The 19,014-nt window shown below is 36.3% G+C and overlaps 1 protein-coding gene across 3 annotated transcripts in view; it reads right to left on the bottom strand.

The window, feature by feature from the left end:
* Positions 1–602: 602 nt before the first annotated feature.
* The window catches only part of LOC145279752 (glutathione S-transferase omega-1-like), a 47,139-nt gene continuing 28,727 nt past the window's right edge, over positions 603–19,014 (bottom strand). For all 3 annotated transcript variants that reach the window (XM_080131056.1, XM_080131057.1, XM_080131058.1), the window contains 3 exons: positions 8,549–8,646; positions 6,498–6,702; positions 603–810 (listed from right to left, as the gene is read on the bottom strand). In XM_080131056.1, the coding sequence (XP_079987182.1) occupies positions 671–810; positions 6,498–6,702; positions 8,549–8,646 (443 nt within the window). In that variant the 3' untranslated portion in view covers positions 603–670. The remainder of the gene's footprint in view (positions 811–6,497; positions 6,703–8,548; positions 8,647–19,014) is intronic.

The raw sequence follows: 19,014 nt of genomic DNA, 5'->3' as shown, positions 1-19,014 counted from the left end.
ATGCAGATGTAACATAATGTAGATGCAACATAATGCAGATGCAACATAATGCAGATGTAACATAATGCAGATGCAACATAATGCAGATGCAACATAATGCAGATGCAACATAATGCAGATGCAAAATAATGCAGATGCAACATAATGTAGATGCAACATAATGTAGATGCAACACTATGCAGATGAAACACTATGCAGATGAAACATAATGCAGATGCAAATTTCTACAACAACTCTACAGTACTTTCGCCATTTTTGACTACTCATCCATTTCCATTGTCTTACAATTCTCGTGAACTAACTGCACTCAAACTACCTGTAATTCTATTGCAGATCTTGTGTGCCTAATGGTGACAAGTGCTACAAAACATCAGATACTTATGCAGTTTATGAACCATGCTGGATTAGTAAAATTATTTTGAAAGCCATTCTTGACATGGGGAGGGAGGCTTTGTTAACTATTCAGTACTTCCACCTAACAATTTACTAAACAAAAGATAGTGTTGAAATTAAATTTAACTTGAAAATCCTATTTAAATAGCATGGTCCATAAATTGTACAAGTATTAAAAATTGAATTAAATAAAATAACAAACAAGAATATAAACAGAATGGTACATGATTCATTTATTTCATGATGTCTTCAAGAAATTATTAAGGAATTCCAGGAATCATTTGCCGAAATGGTACCTTTTAAAACTTGCACAGAAAACGTCTTTGTCCGTATTAGCTTTTTGTGCTACCTTGTCTTTTAGCATACGAGACATCCAACTGGTTATCATAGGATAGTCATTCTCAGGAACTTTAAAATCTGAAATAAATAAAATGAGGATAACTAAAAAAGATGAGCAAATTAAAAAAGAAACAGTTTTTTTTGTCTTTTTTTTTACATAGGCATCACCACTTATCAAGGTCCAGAAACCACTCGAGCATAAGGATTAAAGAGTTTACATTAGTCAATTTGGACAATATAGTAATCGTTAGTAATGGTAATTCGGTAAATTTGTTAACTAAAGTGGAATGGCTCATCAAGAACTTGTTTACGTTGGACTTGAAGACAACCATATTGTAGTTGATTGGAAAGCAGGCAAATGGAAGACAGTTCCACAGGCGTGCCGTTCTAAGAAAGTAACTTTGTTCATGGAATCCACGTTTAGGTTTAGGCACAGATAAAGAGTGGGGGAAATTATTGATAGTGTCTTCAGCTAGACAAGTGTTTCTCATGAATGTTTAGCGACGGGAGGGACCATAGATTGGAGCTAAGACGAGTACTTGCCATGAAATTAACAATAAAACAGAGACAGACTCACAACATCTCTTCTGTGAGAAAGAGGTTGCAGGGAAGAGAAACAGGCATCCCCTACTAGGCTACGAAGTCTATTTTGAACTTTATCAAGACAGGATAAGTCTTTCTAGCAGCTCCTGCCCAGATGTGGCAGCAGTATTCCATCTTGGGCATACCTGGCTCTTATATAGATAGAGAATTGCATCAGCAGTTTAAATATTGAAGGTGTGCTTGAGATTATGCAACCTCGCTTCACTATATGCCTCAGACAAGCCACTTTACAAAAGCAAGAATCTTGTGCTTTAAAGGAAGCCATATATATTGAACCATCAATTTCTGTAGATCACAAGTGAAACATGATATCAAAACCCAATCCCCGAGATCACCATGATCGTGGAATCTTCACCTACAGCAGGGATACTTTTCCAGGTGGAAGGAACACTTTCTATGAAAACCCCAGTTTGTCTTCTCCTCACCGATAAAATCATTTTTATTGACAAATTTTACAAGATCCTCTCGTATTATTTGAATTATTCGGACTACTGTTCTCATCTTGAGTGCAATTTTGACAACGTTTCAATCATTGTAACCTTCAACCTTCTTCAGATGTATCTTGTCGAACTCCGGAATCTTTTTATTTAACTCCGGAATCTGCACAGAATTCCAAACGGAACTCATTATTTAATCCACATGAGTAGCATGTTCTCATTCCATCAGCCATGACTGGGTAGAAGTCCTAAGTAATTTACAATTGTATTTTGGGAGTCGCCTGCACTGAGGATTGTAACTTCAACCCCTAGAAGAGCATAACTTATAACTGAATTTTACTAAGTACTGTATTTGTTATGCCACAAGTTCTTGTGGAACGAGTACATGCTTCAGACAAAGCATGCAGCTATTTCATGTAAGGAGCAAAAAAAAAAAAAACACTCTGTCAAGGTTAAAAACTAGCCAAGTGTCAGCTGGATAGATTTCGATCCAGAAAACACCAATTCTTTCCCCTTTGTCAAAAACATCACTCATAGAATATGAGGACTAAAGAACAAAATAAGGGAAGCGAAAATTACAAGGTTGCTGAAAATAAACCCAAGGTCAACTTACTGCTCTCTTTTTATGAATAGTACTATTCTTTAGTATCATCATAATTTATGGTTATACTTTTGTCACATCCTTTGGGAACAAACAAACAAAATCCACTTTTAGTATCTATATATCTATATAAAAGTGAAAATGTCTGTCTGTCTGTGTACATTTCCCTACACAATAACTCTCTCAATTTTCAGTCTACAAACTCAAAATTTGATATACAGGGTATGGAGATTTGGGAAGATCTTTGTAATCCATTTTCGGCCAGAAATTTGGCTGTTAAAGGGTCAAAATTCAACTTTATAATTTGAGTTGAGCCTAAAATAATAAATATTAAGGGGTCAAAGTTGGGGTCCAAGTTAAACAAAATTTAATCTCTGCGGACTCCACCAAATTACTCAGCCAATTCCTGGTCTAAACATTTGAAATTTTACATAAAGTGCATTGAGAGATAGGGCAAGCTTTTTAATTGATTTGGGTTGAAAATTTGAGCTACCAAGGGGTTAAAAAAGTTCAAAAGATTTGACCTTTGCAGTGTCTAGCAAACTACTCTGCCAATTTTGTGTCTAAACATTTGAAATTGTTTTTTTTTTTACATAGGCATCACCACTTATCAAGGCCAAGAGGCCACTCGAGGATAAGGGTTAAAGAGTGTACAGTAGAAATTGGACAATATAGTAACCGTCAGTAATGGAGATTCGGTAAATTTGTTAACTTATATGGAACGGCTCATCAAAAACTTGTTTACATTAGACTTGAAGACAACCATATTGTAGTCAGCTGGAAAGCAGAAAAACGGAAGACAATTCCATAGGCGTGCAGTTCTAAGAAAGAAGCTTTGCCCATGGAATCTACGCTTAGGTTTAGGCACAGATAAAGAGTGAGGGGAAACTAGTGATAGTGTTTTCTGCTAGACAGGTGTTTCTTGTGAAAGTTTGGCGAGGGGGGACCATAGAATGGAGCTCAGCCGAGCACCTGCCATGAAAATAACGATAAAGCAGAGACAAACTCGCAACATCTCTTTTGTGAGAAAGAGGTTGCAGGGAAGAGAAAAGGACATCCCCCACAAGGCTACGGAGTCTATTTTGAACTATCAAGGCAGGGCAAGATCTTTCTAGCAGCTCCTGCCCAGATGTGGCAACAGTATTCCATCCTTGGACGAACTTGGCTCTTATATAGATAGAGAATTGCATCAACAGTGAGATATCTACTGGATCGATAGAAGGATCCTACCATTTTTCCAGTGGTCTTGACAACAGATTTAATGTATGTGTTTCATTTAAGATCAGGAGTAAAGGTCAAGCCCAGAAGCTTGTCAAAACTTGAGGCCTCCCCAAGACGAGAGCCATTCATTTCAATTGATGCCAGATGGGGATCAGAGCGTTGATGATGTAAGGATAAAAGCTTGGTTTTAGATGCATTAAAAGTAATGCCACCTCTTTCCCCATTGTACCACGTGCTCAAGATCAGAGGAGAGAGAATCAGAGAGAACTTGGTCGTTTACGGTCTGGGATGTGCTATCATAGATAGTCGTGTCATCAGCATAGATGTCTACGAATGATGTAAGGATGTGATTTGGAAGATCATTAATGTAGATCAGGAAGAGAGTTGTGTCCAGGATGGACCCCTGAGAGACTCCAGCATTAATACTAAGAGCTTCTGTTTAAACATTATCTTAAGGAGAATTGCTTCCTGTCACCTTGGAAAATCCCATCAGTATGCCCCGTATTTAAGAATTCAGGTGATCGCTCATCTCCCTCTCAGTACAGGCTAATAAGTCTCCTGTGCGTCATGAGTAAGTTGCTGGAATCTGTGTTAAATAGAGAAGTAATCAACCATCTTAGCAAAAATAACCTTCTTAGTGACACGCAATATGGTTTCCATTCTGCTAGATCTACAGCAGATGTGCTTACAGTTATATCTCATAGGATTAGCAAATCTCTCGATGGAGGCTACCTTTCTAGGGCAATTGCTCTTGACATATCAAAGGCCTTTGATTGAGTATGGCATAAAGGTTTACTTCACAAGATCTCCACTATGGTATAGCTGGAAATGTCTTCTCCATGATTAAATCATTTCTCTCTGATAGGTTCATAAGAGTAGTGGTTGATGGGCAGAAATCAGAGGCCCACAGTATTTATGCTGGAGCCCCCCAGGGGTCCATCCTGGGCCCAACTCTCTTCCTGATCTACATCAATGATCTCCCACAACACATACTTAAAATCATTCGTTGACATCTATGCTGATGACACAACCAACTATGGCAACACATCAAAGGCCGTAAATGATAAAGTTCTCTCTAATTCTCTCTCCTCTGATCTTGAGCACATGGTACAATGGGGGAAGAGGTGGCTGGTCATTTTTAATGCATCCAAAACCAAGCTTCTATCTTTACATCATCAACGCTCTGATCCCCATCTGGCATCAATTGAAATGGATGGCTCTCGTCTTGGAGAGGCTCCATGTTTTGACAAACTTCTGGGTTTGACCTTTACTCCTGATCTGAAATGGAACACGTACATCAAATCTGTCGCCAGGTACACTGGGAAAATGGTGGGATCCTTCTACCGCTCCAGAAGATATCTCACTACTGATGCAATTCTCTATCTGTATAAAAGCCAAGTACGTCCAAGGATGGAGTACTACTGTCACATCTGGGCAGGAGCTGCTAAAAACAGCCTATCCTGCCTTGACAGAGTACAAAATAGACTTCGTGGTTTAGTGGGGGATGCCATTTTCTCTTCCCTGCAACCTCTCTCCCACAGAAGAGACATTGCGAGCCTGTCTTTGTTTTATCGTTATTTCCATGGCAGGTGCTCGTCTGAGCTCTAATCCCTCGTCCCCCCCCCACACCAATCTTTCACGAGAAACACCTGTCTGGATGAAACTACTGTCAATAATTTTCCCCACTCTTTATCTGTGCCTAAATCCAAACATAGATTCCATGAGCAAAGCTTCTTTCTTAGAACTGCACGCCAGTGGAACTCTATTCCGTTTGCCTGTTTTCCACCTGACTACAACTTGGACGTCTTCAAGTCCAACATAAACAAACTCCTGACAAACCACCCCCTTAAGTAAGACACTCTATCAAACCCCCCATACTAATGATTACTACAATACTATTTCATTGATTACTGTACACACAATAGCCCTTATCCCTGAGTGGCCTTCGGGCCTTGATAAGTTGTGATCCCCATGTAAAAAAAAAAAAAAAAAAAAAATTGAACTCATTAATAAGAAAAAAATAAAATAAAATGGTGAGGTCTTCTCAGGACTGAACATGGGATCATTCGATCTGTAGTCGAATGCTCTGCAACTGAGCTATATCTCCAGATGTCAATAATTCTTTTCTTCAGAAAAAAAAATCATTGCAAAGATTTTATTATCTCCTTTGTCGGTGTCACATATAAAAATCCCTTGACAAAAATTATTCTTTTTTGTCTTTAAGAAAAAAACTATTTTTAGAATCGGATTTTTTCACTTTTCAACACTTATTGGATGAATTTCTGGGACATATCTGAGAACACTGCCAGACGCATAAATTACCTTTGTGTGAAATTTGCAAAAGATAGGCTCAGCCGTTTCCAAACTTATAAGGAAGGAATTCACACACACATCCAAAGTGACTTTTATATAATAGTAGATATTTATTTATATATATATATATAAGTAGGTTGTAGTTTGCTTGAAGCATTGTTGAAGAAAATTATAAGATAAAATTAAAAGCCAAGAACAATGCGAGATTTTTTTTTTATATAGAGTAAAATTAAATGCAAATAAAAAAAAAAAAAAAAAAAAAAAGAAATTTATTTCTTTTATTTGCATTTAATTTTACTCTATATAAAAAAAAAAATCTCGCATTGTTCTTGGCTTTTAATTTTATCTTATAATATATATATATATATTTATATATATATATATATATATATATATATATTATTGGAAATTTTTTTTTAAAACGGTAATCTACATACATGCATGTATCGGGGCCTTACCTCTCTTCAGCGTAGCTTGACTGTTATTAGGAATCGAACCCTGGACCTTATGTATTACAGTCCGGCGTCTTAATCCATTATTCTACGAAGCCAGAGAGAGAGAGAGAGAAAGAGAGAAAAAAAAAATCATACCAGCAAGTTCATTCATGAAGATAATTCTTTCAAACCAAGGCCACATCATATAGTCTGCCATTCCTGGTCTGTCAGTTCCAGAGAAATAATCAGACTTTGCTTCTTTCAAGAGTAAATCCATGTTTGCAATTCCTTTTAAGAGATCGTCTTTGCTTTCCTCTGTGATTGGATGGGTTTTGTAAACCTTGTAATAGTGAGGAATTCCCTGCAACAAAAAATATTTCAGTTTTACTTTGAAGGAAAGTGATAACCTAACAAAACAAGTGGTACTAGGATCAAATTCATAACTCACATACATGTTAATAAAGTAAATCTTTAAAAATACATGCATATTTTATTAAGTAACGCAGGGTGTTTTTGCCTAATAAGACTTAAAATACATTTTTTTCTAAATGATCCATTTAGTATTTTGGCCCAGGATTTTTATCCCCGGCCCCCAAAATCAACAGAGATTAGACCATTTCTGTAATTACCTTGTCCCTGTTGAGTGTGCAGTTCTAAGAGGTCCACCATCCCAGACTTTGCCATATCTCTTTAAGAACAGGTTAGTTTATTGCTAATCACCTGAGGCGCCCTTCCCGAGCAATGCTGATGTGGCTGCCCAGGCACTTATTGCATGTCAGAGTGCTCCTCTTTGGAGGCACTGACTTCTCAATCATACTTTTTGACCCTGGGGTCAAAGTCCTTGCAGTGGGAAAGTACTACATACCGCCATTTAGTATTTTGATCAAATTGGTGTGTCATGGATTTCTTGTTCTATTTAAAAAAAAAAAAAGTTTATAAGTACTTTTGATTCAATTCACCAAATCATGATCAGGCAGAGTCAGTTTTATATTTTTACAACTATGTCTTTAGTGCTGAGTTTTTGTAACAACTAATAGTTTATGACTTTAAAAGGATTGAGTATAGTAATGAGACATTAACATGTGAGCACAATTGTGTGCTAAATGCATGCAAAATTAAAAAAGATGATTAATTAATGGTTAAGAATTTGTTAATGTTAATAACTATGGTATGTGCCTATATTGAGAAGGTGTCTATATTGAGAAGGAGGCAGCCATGTTTTTTTTTTTTATTGTGTTGGCAAATGAAGCTAGTGTTAGAGAGATGTAAAGTAAGTCTTCGGAAACTGTTGTGATAGTGACAGAAACAATGACAGGCAATCTTTACTTATATATAAAAGGTACTTTGTGTGTGTGAACTCAAGATTCAAAACCTGAATTACTTGCATGAAAAGTGAGTACTCAGCCTCTTGAGTTTCGCATGCAAGTGACTTGGGTTTCAAATCCTGAATTCAGATGTGTCCCAGTGATGAACCCCAGCTTGAGTCTAGGGCTTCCAACCTATGGCTTATTAAATATTCCCCCAAATTTCAGTTTCTTTGCAGTATGTAGAAAGGTTTTTAGAAGGAATAATATGGGCAAAAATATCTTTTTTTAAAAATTCAGGTATTTCAGATTTACATTAAATTTGATTAATAGTCAGGCACCAATTAAGCAAGATTCCCTGAATTTCGATTTCTTCTTAAAACATCTTAAGCTCAAGCCTTTTTTCTAAAATCAAAGTAATTTAATGGATTTTGATCAAAATTGGAACAAGTCTCCCAGACATAAGGATTAGTTGCATTATATCTTGATTTTAATCTCAATAAGGGGGGAGGGGACATAAAAGTGCTGCAAAACTGTTCTGTTTTGGGGATTAATTTTTATCCAACCTAGGACAGATATTGATCTAGTTTTATATAAACGTAACTTGCATGCATTTTGAAATATCATACAAAACTTTGTTCATGCCATTCATGATTTTCAATCCTCTCATAATATTCATCATCATTCAACTGATAATCTATTCATCACATTAACCTTCATCATCGAGTGAGTTAGCCTTTTTATAAATGGTGGCTCACAAGTCAATTTTTTTTGAAAGTTCAAAATTGACTTTGACAAATGGCATACGAAGAAGTCAGCAGAGTAAAACAGCCGGAATGTTGCGAATAGAATAATCAAGATGGAGACTTTTGATGAAACGGTGAAATATCCATTTTTTTTTACCTTACATGCCCACGTCTGAATGTAGATCCTTTCAAATGCTCTTTTCAACGGATCTGGGTTATACAAAGACGGTTCAGGATAGACTTCCTCAAGGTAATCTGTAAAAAAGAAATGAGACATTTTACGATTACATGATTAAACTATTCTAGCAAACAGTTTCATTGTATCAGGTCGGTGCAAAAGGTCTTGCGAGTTTAAAAATTTCATCTTGAAAATCTTTATTTGTAACGGTAATGGCCTTTGCTCTTGTAAACGTAGTCACCAAATACTTGAAATTTATTACTAAAATATAATTTTTTCCCCTTTTTTAAACAAAGGAATAACCACTTATCAAGGCCCAGAGGCTACTCGAGGATAAGGGTTAAAGAGTGTGCAGCGGTCAAAAGGACAATATCAGTAATCGTTAGAAGTGTAAATTTGTGTAAATTGGATTACTTAAGGAGAACGGCTCATCAAGAACTTGTTTACATTGGATTTGAAGACGGCCATATTGTAGTCAGCTGGAAAGCATGTAACTGGAAGAGTTTCACAGGTGTGCAGTTCTAAGAAACAAGCTTTGTTCATGGAAGCTATGTTTAGGTTTAGGCACAGATAAAGAGTGGAGAAAATTATTGATAGTGTTTACAGCCAAACGAGTGTTTCTCATCAATGTTTGGCGAGGTAGGACCATAGATTGCCATGAAAATAACGATAAAACAGAGACAGACTCGCAACGTGTCTTCTGTGAGAAAGAGGTTGCAGGGAAGAGAAAAGCGCATCCTCCACTAGGCTACGAAGTCTATTTTGAACTCTGTCAAGGCAGGATAAGATATAACTAGCAGCTCTTTCCCACATGTGACAACAATACTCCATCCTCGGACATACCTGGCTCTTATATAGGTAGAGAATTGCATCAGCAGGGAGATGTCTACTGGATCAATAGAAGAATCCCATCATTTTTCCAGCGACCTTGGCAATGGATTTGCTGTACGTATTCCATTTTAGATCAGGAGTAAAGATCAAGCCCAGAAGCTTGTCAAAACATGGAGCCTCCCCAAGACGAGAACTATTCACTTGCAAAAAAAGAATAATGGTGGTGGAGGGAGGGGGGCGAGAGTTGTGAGGCTGTTCCTTCATTTTTTTCCTTTAGTTCTCACGTTCCATGAGCAATATTTTGGCAATAGGAAAATCCTGTTTTCTGGGTCATCAGTTGTTCTGAGTTGATGATGCATGAAGCTTTTAAATCCGTTCATAGTATTCATCACGAATCATCTGTTAATCTATCCATCTTGCTAATTCTTATCTTCAAATGTAATCTATAATAGTATATATATATAAAAGTGAGAACGTGTGTGTGTGCGTGCATGAGGACACTTTTCAAGCTATTTACTCAACGAATCTTTGATCTACAGATTTGAAATTTGGTATATAGAATATTCAGACATGTGGAAAACTTTTTAATTGGTTTTCATCTGGAAAAAAAGTGTTGCTAAGTGCCAAAATTGAAAAATTGGTACGGGGGGGGGGGAAGCATCGGATTTTTATCTGTTTGTCAACTGCTTCACGACTGCATATGTGCGAATCATTCACATGGCAGGTTACTTATGTTAATAAGTAGGTTTGAAAACACTTTTTAAAGATCATGTCAAGTTGGCCTAATGGTTATCGTACTTGACTCACTGTCTTTAGGTTTTGGTTTTGATCTCAGCTCGAGAATTTTTTATTTTACTTACAAGAAGTGAACTGCTTAGAAAAAACATAATACTCGCATGCACGTTTTTACTTCATTTTATTTAAAGGAATTTAACGCTATGTTTAATACCTACTGTATTTCTGTTTATAATAAATAAGAATTCTGCATTAATCTCTACAATTATATAAATGCAACTTTGTCTCTGTGTGTGTGTTTGTTCCTTCTAGACTCCGAAACAGCTGAACAGGTTTTCTTTAAAATTTACAGAACTTTAGTGTATAAGTCTGGGAGTGATCTTAGTTAAGTTTTGTCTCAGAATACTCCCGATAATTACCGATAATCGATACTGTTATTTTAATTTATTTATCATTCCTAAAGACATTTTTTCCATGTCGTTGTTTAGCAACAATGATAGAACAGTGGGCCATGAAAATTCTACTGTGAGTAAGTTGATAGTATGTTTTTGTTTTTTGTTTTTTTTTGCATGACGTAGTCTGTAGTTTCAAATTCCACACATAAATTTCTTAATTTTTTTTTTTTTTTCATTAACTGCAAAGAATGTGTTTTTTTTTTTTTGGAGGTGGGGGGGGGGTCTTTTGTACGACGTGGTATTTAAGTTCAAACTTCGCACGTAAATTTCTTAATGTTTTTTTTTTTTTCGTTAACTGGAAAGAAGTTTATTTATAAGATTGGAAAATGTACATGTGTGTGTATATTTTTAAAATATCTATTATTTTGCAATATAAAACTGGAATATTATGGTACGTTAATTAAACTTTATAATTGATTATAGATAAAAGAATATTTATGTGTATTTTATGGCCGGACAACGCCGGGTAGCTTGCTAGTTTAAAATAAAACCTCATGCTATTCAATCTTTTTATTCTATTCATTTATTGTAAGAATTATATTTCAGTAATAAATTACAATCGCTTAGTAATAGGTGTTTCCATCACCTGAATATGAGCAGATTTTATTTTTTTATTTTTTTTAACTATTTGCATATAAGTATGCATGTAAACATTTATTTGCTTTTCATATGAAATTATTTTTTTATTTGAATCTGAATGAAAATTAAAATTAATGGCTACATCTACAGAACATGGTTCATATCAACACATGTTTCCAGTTGATTTTGAATGAGATTTACAGACCATAATGCTCAAGCATATTAGTACAAACATAATATTAAACAATTTTTGCATTTTTCCCCCTGACTTACAGTTATGGTGAATCACCTCTCCTTCGTGTTAAGAATGGATTTAATAATTTTCTTCAAATAATTAAATGAATTAACTTCATTTCGTATCAATTTTATTTGAAAAAGTTCTGTTTTAATTTTATTTTTGGAGAAGATTAACTCTTTACCACCAAATTGTGCTTTCATATATTTTTTACTCTTATGGCTTGTCAGTCCAACTGGTCTTCAAAGTACAGGTCTATGCATGGTTCAGCAAGTGAATGAGCGGTTTGTTTATGTTTGTGCATCAGTTGCATGATAACTTCTGTCACATGTGGGTTTCATGCATAAAAAAATTCTAGTGGTAAAGGATTAACATTTTTTTTTTACCCTAACCCTAACCTAACCTTTTGATTTTGTTTTCTCATGGTAAGTGTTATTTGGCTTTCTACATTTTTCACAGCTTTTAAATCATAAACTGCTTCTGCCATTTCCAGTCTGTTCTGTAAATCACAATCTGAAACAATCAGAAACATTTGTGTCTATATGGATCAATGTTCTGTAGAAGCACCAATAAATGTTTCAGAACATGTTAAAAATAGGAATCATATATAATAGGTTAAAGTAGTTCGTTTGAAGCATTGCGTAATGCGTATGTAGTAAGAAATTTCAGTTTCTAGAAGGCAGATGCACATTTGAAAGTAAAACACATGCCTGATGAAGGAAAGACATCCTGAAATATAGCATCATGGACACACCATCTGACTGTCTGATGCAAGTAAAAACATCCTACATGATGGCCTCTACCAAAGCCAGGGACTATGGCATAATGCTACGACAGTATTGAATTGAATAGCAGAACAGGAGACTTTGCTAATATGGCCAAGTTAAAATGATGGATGAGAGTTCTTGGGTTAGTAAATATAGCAAGTTCAGTTCACAGGGGAGGACCACCATCCAACCTAACAATCAGCAAAATCTCATCCCTTCACTAAAAGGTTTTCTACTACTGTAATAGTTTCCTTTCTCCAACTGTTTCTATTTGGAATTCTATCCCTGCTTACTGTTTCTCTGATTGTACCAAAATGCAGAAATTTAAATGTAGATCTTGCTGCACAATTCCCCACTTAAGATGGCCCTATGGATGTCTCTAATTCACAGTAACCCCTTACATCTCAGTGGCAATGTCCCTTGTTTAGTGTGAATAATAGTAAAAAAAACATGCGATGAGTTAATAAACTTGAGAAAAAGAGGTGGATATCAGAGATAGTATAGCTTGGAAGTCAATTTTTTTTTAAGTCATCCAACACATGCCAGCATGTAAAATGGACGTTAAACAGAATATGATTATAAATAACGATGATGATAATCATCATCATCATGAATAAATAAATAAATATGTGAATAATAATAATAATAATAATAATAATAATAATAAAGAAAAACGTTGAATGGCCAAACTCGAGGTTGAACCAGGAACTTTTAGTTCTTTAATCTAACTCTTAAGCAACTGAGCTATCATAGTCTATGCTAACTCAGATTGTAAGTTAAATGTTCATATGTAAGGAAAAACGCAAAAAGCGTATTTGTATGTTTTGTTTGCTTTTATTTTACACACTTGGTGATTTGTTGTAGCATTTTTGGACTATTTGTAATATTTTCAGTTGTACACAAAACAGATAAAAATGAAATAAAAGTAAATGAAAATATATAATTGATTTTGCCACCACCTGGCATCGTCAGTTGAATAGCATAAAGTAGCTGTCACATAAACGAAGCCAATTGAGACGACTAATTGGACAAGCAACAGGCGGAGGGGGAGGGGAATAGGTAAAAAATGATGACACATGTACATAAAATTTATTGCCAAGGACACTGGTAGTGCTTAGAGCGGCTGCTCCATCAACAGTTGTATAATATCAGGATGTTGATGTTTGTAGTGCCATATTGCATATGGAAAGGGACCCTGCACTCATCCCCGGTGGGCTATCCTCAGGCCACAATCCTAGTAGATGGAAGGACAACTGATGGTCTGCTTGTATTGCATGTCTGGTATTCTGCATAACCACTTGTTCAGCACCTCTCACCTAAACTGAAACTCTTAAAAAAATAAAATGACAGTACAATCAAAAATTACACTAAAACCAGGCCTAAACTCAAACAAAACCAACCTGCCTCATCCCTTGAGGCTTGCATTTATGAACATCCATGGACTTAGAACTAATTTAAATGATGTTGAAACATTTCTCCTAACAAAAACCCCGGATATCTTAACACTAAGTGAGACTAACCTACACTCCTCCATCCCCTCTAACTACTGTAACATGCCTGGCTATCTTCCACTCTTCCATAAGGACTCTGACAGACATATGCATGGGCTTGGAGTCTATATTCGAAACACCCTCCCCTTGACTAGAGAAACTAAACTAAAATCGGACGATCAAGCCTTTATGTGCTTTACACTTAACATGCAACATAACATTATCTACTTTTATTTTCTCTACTGCTCTCCCTCAACGCAGGACTGTACCCTAATAAACAAAGTCTCTGACAGCTTAGATAAAGCACTCTCCCTCGACACTAGCGCACAAGTACATGTATTTAGTGACTTCAATGTCCACCACAGCAACTGGCTTGGATTTTCTACTTACACAGAAGCAGCTGGTACCACAACACATAACTTCTCTATATCTCATTCCCTATCAGAGATGGTTACATTTCCAACCCGTTTCCCAGACCAGCAAGAACAACACATCACTTCTAGATCTATTTCTGACCACAGTTCCCGATGACTGTGTAACGAATGCCCACAGCCCACAGCCGATCATGCAGTGGTAATGGTTGAAATCGCCCTAAACTCTAGAGCCAAAGCTGAAGGGCCACTGCTTAAAACAACAAGATATTATAAAAAGACTGACTGGAAAGCCATCTGGGATCTCATCAGGGATGCCCCATGGCAAAATATCTTTTCACTTCCTCCTGAACAATGCGTAAATGAGACCACTGAATGGTTCAAAACGGCAATTGAAGCACATGTTCCCACGCGCAAATTTTATAGCAAGCCTCACTCTCCCCAATGGTTTACTTCTACTTGTGCAGCCACGATAGTGCAAAGGCAGCATGCATACTGCAAATTTAACCAACATAAGTCCAATTCAAACAGGCAGAAGTATATAGAAGCCAAAAGTAACTGTAAGAAAGAAATAGCAACAACTAAGAGAGAATTTACTGAAACCGCCAAAAAACACATCAAAGCACAGAAATTAGGAACCCGTGACTTCTGAAAAATCTACAACAGTGTAGTAAATAATGGAAACTCAACAATCCCCCCACTATCCAACAATCATGAGGTTGTTTGCTCTGCAACTGAGAAAGCTAATATGCTAACCACCTCCTTCCTGACTTTCCTTTGTGGACAGACACCACATGAGATGATCTGAAAATCACTCCTTCTCAGGTGCATGCTATCATAAGAAATCTTGACACTGCAAAAGCATGTGAACCTGATCTCATCCCAGTTGTGCTATTAAAATAGTGCTCCACCTAAGTAGCTCCAGTTCTCTCCAAACTTTACAACAAATGCCTTAATGAAACTTACTTTCCTGCCTGCTGGATAACTGCTTCTGTAGTACTAGTTTTCAAGAATTCTGGCGAAAGAACTGACCCAGTAAATTATCGCCCCAGTAGCCTCCTCTCACAGTTCGCCAAAATATTTGAGGCCATAATTAACCAAGCTCTAGTCCATCACCTTACAGATGCTAAACTTCTGACTGACCAACAATATGGATTTAGGCAAGCCCGTTCCACAGCAGACATCCTAACTGTAATCTCTGAACGTATATACCATTCACTAGACAAAGCTGGGGAGGGTAGAGTGGTAGCTCTAGATATATCTAAGGCTTTTGACAGGGTATGGGATGAAGGTCTTCTCAGGAAAATCAGATCATACGGTATCATTGGAAGAATACATAACATAAATCCTTTTTAGATAAGAGAAAAATCCAGGTTGTCCTTGACGGTCGTACATCTAAACAATATGATATAAATGTGGGAGTGCCTCAAGAGTCTATCCTTGGACCTCTATTATTCCTAGTATTCATAAATGATCTTCCTGACAAAATTGTCTATGAGATGGGTATATATGCTGACGACATCACGCTCTATAACAGAGATGACCGGAAAACAAATGAACACATATCTAAAGAAATGGCAGAAACACTAGAGGATGAAGTTAAATGGAATGTGTAGAAGGCGGTACAATGCAGAGATAACAGAAAGACACAAGCTGAAGCAGGTGGGAAAGTTTTATTAATACAACTTACAAATACATGTGTACATATTCATATATTTCTTACACACATTATATTTATATTTGCATTGTAGTTACCTGGGAAAGTCGGTCTGGTGGTATATCCATGTTATATACTATTTTGAGAAAGCTCTCTTCATCAGATATTTATTTGACTTTGGTTCAAACGTGCTGTTGTAGACAGTAACAGTCCCATGGCAAACAATTTCCCAGAACTTGTAGAAAGCATTTTAATTTAATATGGTTAGGGTGTTTTTTTTGTTCATTTCTTTATTTTTATTTCTAATTTATTTTTTTATTTTAGTTTTTATTTATTTTATTTTTTTCTATAATAGTTTATCTTTGGTTCAAACGTGCTATTGTAAACAGTAACAGTCTAGCGGTAAACGATTGCCCTGAATTTGTTGATAGCATTTTAATTTAATATGATTAAGTTTTTTTTTCTCTTTATTTTTTTTTCATTTCGAATTTATTTTTATAATAATTTATATTTTAGATTGAGGAGATTTAATTAATGAATTGTTTGTGTTTCTACGTTCTGCTTGTGAGGGGGTGGGGCATAGACTTTGAATAAATCGGTTTGTAAAGGGAGACTACTTGATGAGCTGATCTAAGGTTATAGATATTTCTGATATCTGACGATGAAAGTTTTCTCAAAATATTATATAACAGGGATATACCACCTGACCGACTTTCCCAGGTAACTACAATGCAAATATAAATATAATGTGTATAAGAAATATATGAATATGTACACATGTATTTGTAAATTGTATTAATAAAACTTTCCCACCTGCTTCAGCTTGTGTCTTTCTGTTATCTCTGCATTGTACCGCCTTCTACACATTCTATATAACTACATACTATACAATGCTTCAAGCAAACTACATCCACCTCTTATCACTAGAGGATGACCTCCGATTTGTAGTTGAATGGGGACAAAAATGGATAGTCACATTCAATGCTGCCAAGACTTGTTTGCTTCAATAATTACAAGAAACCTTCTCTACCACCAATAGCAATGGCCAATGACTCTTTATCTGAAAGTACATCTTTTAAACTCCTCGGCCTAACGTTCACAGGAAACATGAGTTGGAATAATTACATTGAGAGTATTGCCAGGACCGTTGCGAAGAAGGTAGGTTCTCTCTACCGTGCTAGAAAGCTATTAACACTTGAAAGTATCCTATACCTCTATAAGGCCACCATTCGCCCATGTATGGAGTATTGTTTTCATATTTGGGTTGGTGCATCTGCCACTAGTCTGTTACTCCTAGACAAGGTTCAAAAGAGAGTCGCCAATCTGATAGGTGTAACCCCTCATGTGAGAAGGTGGTTAAGGACCCCTTTTTATCTAGAAATCTCGGCTCGTGTAGTCTAGTCTTCTCTGAGGTTGTTACATGAAATCTGGTATGCTGAGAGCGAATATCGAAGCAGCAAGCAGGAAGAAAGACAACTCATGTAGACTAATCTACAGTGTAATTTCGCAAAATTATGTACAAGTGTTTTTACAATATCACTCAGTTTTTTGTAAGTTCTTTTCAAAGTCTTAAATCTCTTCACAGACAGTGACAGACGGTTGGATGAGGAAGGTGGAGGGGGTCCCCTGTCCAGGGAATGGTGGGTTTATATGATCTGTTCTCCCCAAATTCAACAAGCAATCTGCTTAATTTTAGAGCGTATCAACCCGATGTGGGTGGGGTGGAAGTCTCCCCAGCCAATCAAATCACGCTAAGCCCCAACGAGCTGAGACCCCATTCAAGACTAAAAATCCCATAACCTCGAGGTCATCAGCTATAACTCAACCAGTACAATATGTTTGTCTAACATCCTCGCATTTCCTGTTGTTGAGTTTTTCCCAAATAACAAAATATCTCAGGTCTTCCAACCAAAAATAAAACAAATATATCCATTTTGACAGTGAATTAAAATACATCTATATTTATCTTCTCTATCTTAAATCCTCGGGTTATCTAGCATCAACCGGGGAAAAAGCTATCTCTGCATAGTTCTAAAGCTCCTCAATGGGGGATTACGTTACATAGGTCTTGAACTGTCATATAAGCTTCAGTCTCTGTTCCATTGACGAAATGTTGCATCCCTCTGCCTGTTCTACAAGTACTTTAACGGTGAATGCTCTGACGAACTGCAAGCACTTGTGCCCCCTCGACGTAAATACCCCCAACAAACCTGCCAAGCAGCTAAATCCCATCCCTTCACAGTAGAGATCCCTAGATGTAAGAGAGCCTTCTGCTCCAGTAGTTTCTTCCCCAGAACTGCTAGACTTTGGAATTCTCTTCCGGGTCCCTGCTTCCCCAACTGTACTGACATGCAGAAGTTCAAGTGTAACTTGAACCGACATTTTGCTGCCTAACTCCCTACACAGTACCCCTGATGCTTATGTCCCTGATAGTAGCCTCTTACATCAAAGTGGCAATGTGCTTTGTTTGGGGTGAATGTAATAAAAAATAAATAAATAAAAATTACAATAAGACAACATTATAAAAAAATTGCTTATACAAGTTAAGTAGATGTGACAACAGGTGTGAATTAGCAATAATTTATATTGTGTGTAGTCAGTTTGCAAATGTTTGTCTCTCTTCTGTTTGAAAAATTACTCATTGGTTGCACAACAAGCTGCCATGGCAACTCAGACTGGTTAAAACATCTACTTTTTATATACTTATGTTATCACTTATTAAGACTCAAAGACCATTCGAGGATAAACATTAATGATTGTTAGTCGGAAATGAACAATAAGCTTGAGAGGATTGGAAACAAGAAAAATCGTCAGAATTTTATCATTTAAGTAAACAACTCAACAAGAATTTGTAAACATTGGACTTGAAAACGACCATGTTATAGTGAGCTGGGAAGTAGTTCTGCGGTAATGTATTCACAGATTGAGCATTCTTGGGGAAAAAAAACTTTGCTTGTGACTATTCCATTTATGTCTTTAAAGCTTTAAAAATGAGGATTGATAAATTGTATTATTTGGATTATTCAGACTACTGTTCTCATTTTGAGTGTTTTTTTGGATTATGTTTTGTAATCTCCACCTTTCTTTGGAAATCTGCGTTACTTAATCTTCAGAGATAGCATATTCTTGTTCCATAAGTGATAACCAGGTAGAAGTCTTAAGCAATTCACCATTGTATTCTTAAGAGTTTCACTAAGAACTGAATTTTACCTAGTATTTTCTCCATTATGCTATGGGTCTTCGCACATTCCCAAATTCCATGCAGATTGCTGAATTTGACATTTTGACAAGATATCCTTGAAGAAGAATGGAGGTTACATCAGTC

This window comes from Euprymna scolopes, chromosome 7 (assembly GCF_053919585.1).
Source record: "Euprymna scolopes isolate OS-2025 chromosome 7, ASM5391958v1, whole genome shotgun sequence".
Taxonomy (NCBI): Eukaryota; Metazoa; Mollusca; class Cephalopoda; order Sepiida; family Sepiolidae; genus Euprymna; species Euprymna scolopes.
Note: the sequence above shows the minus strand (reverse complement) of the source record. Positions and strands in the feature narration are given on the sequence as shown.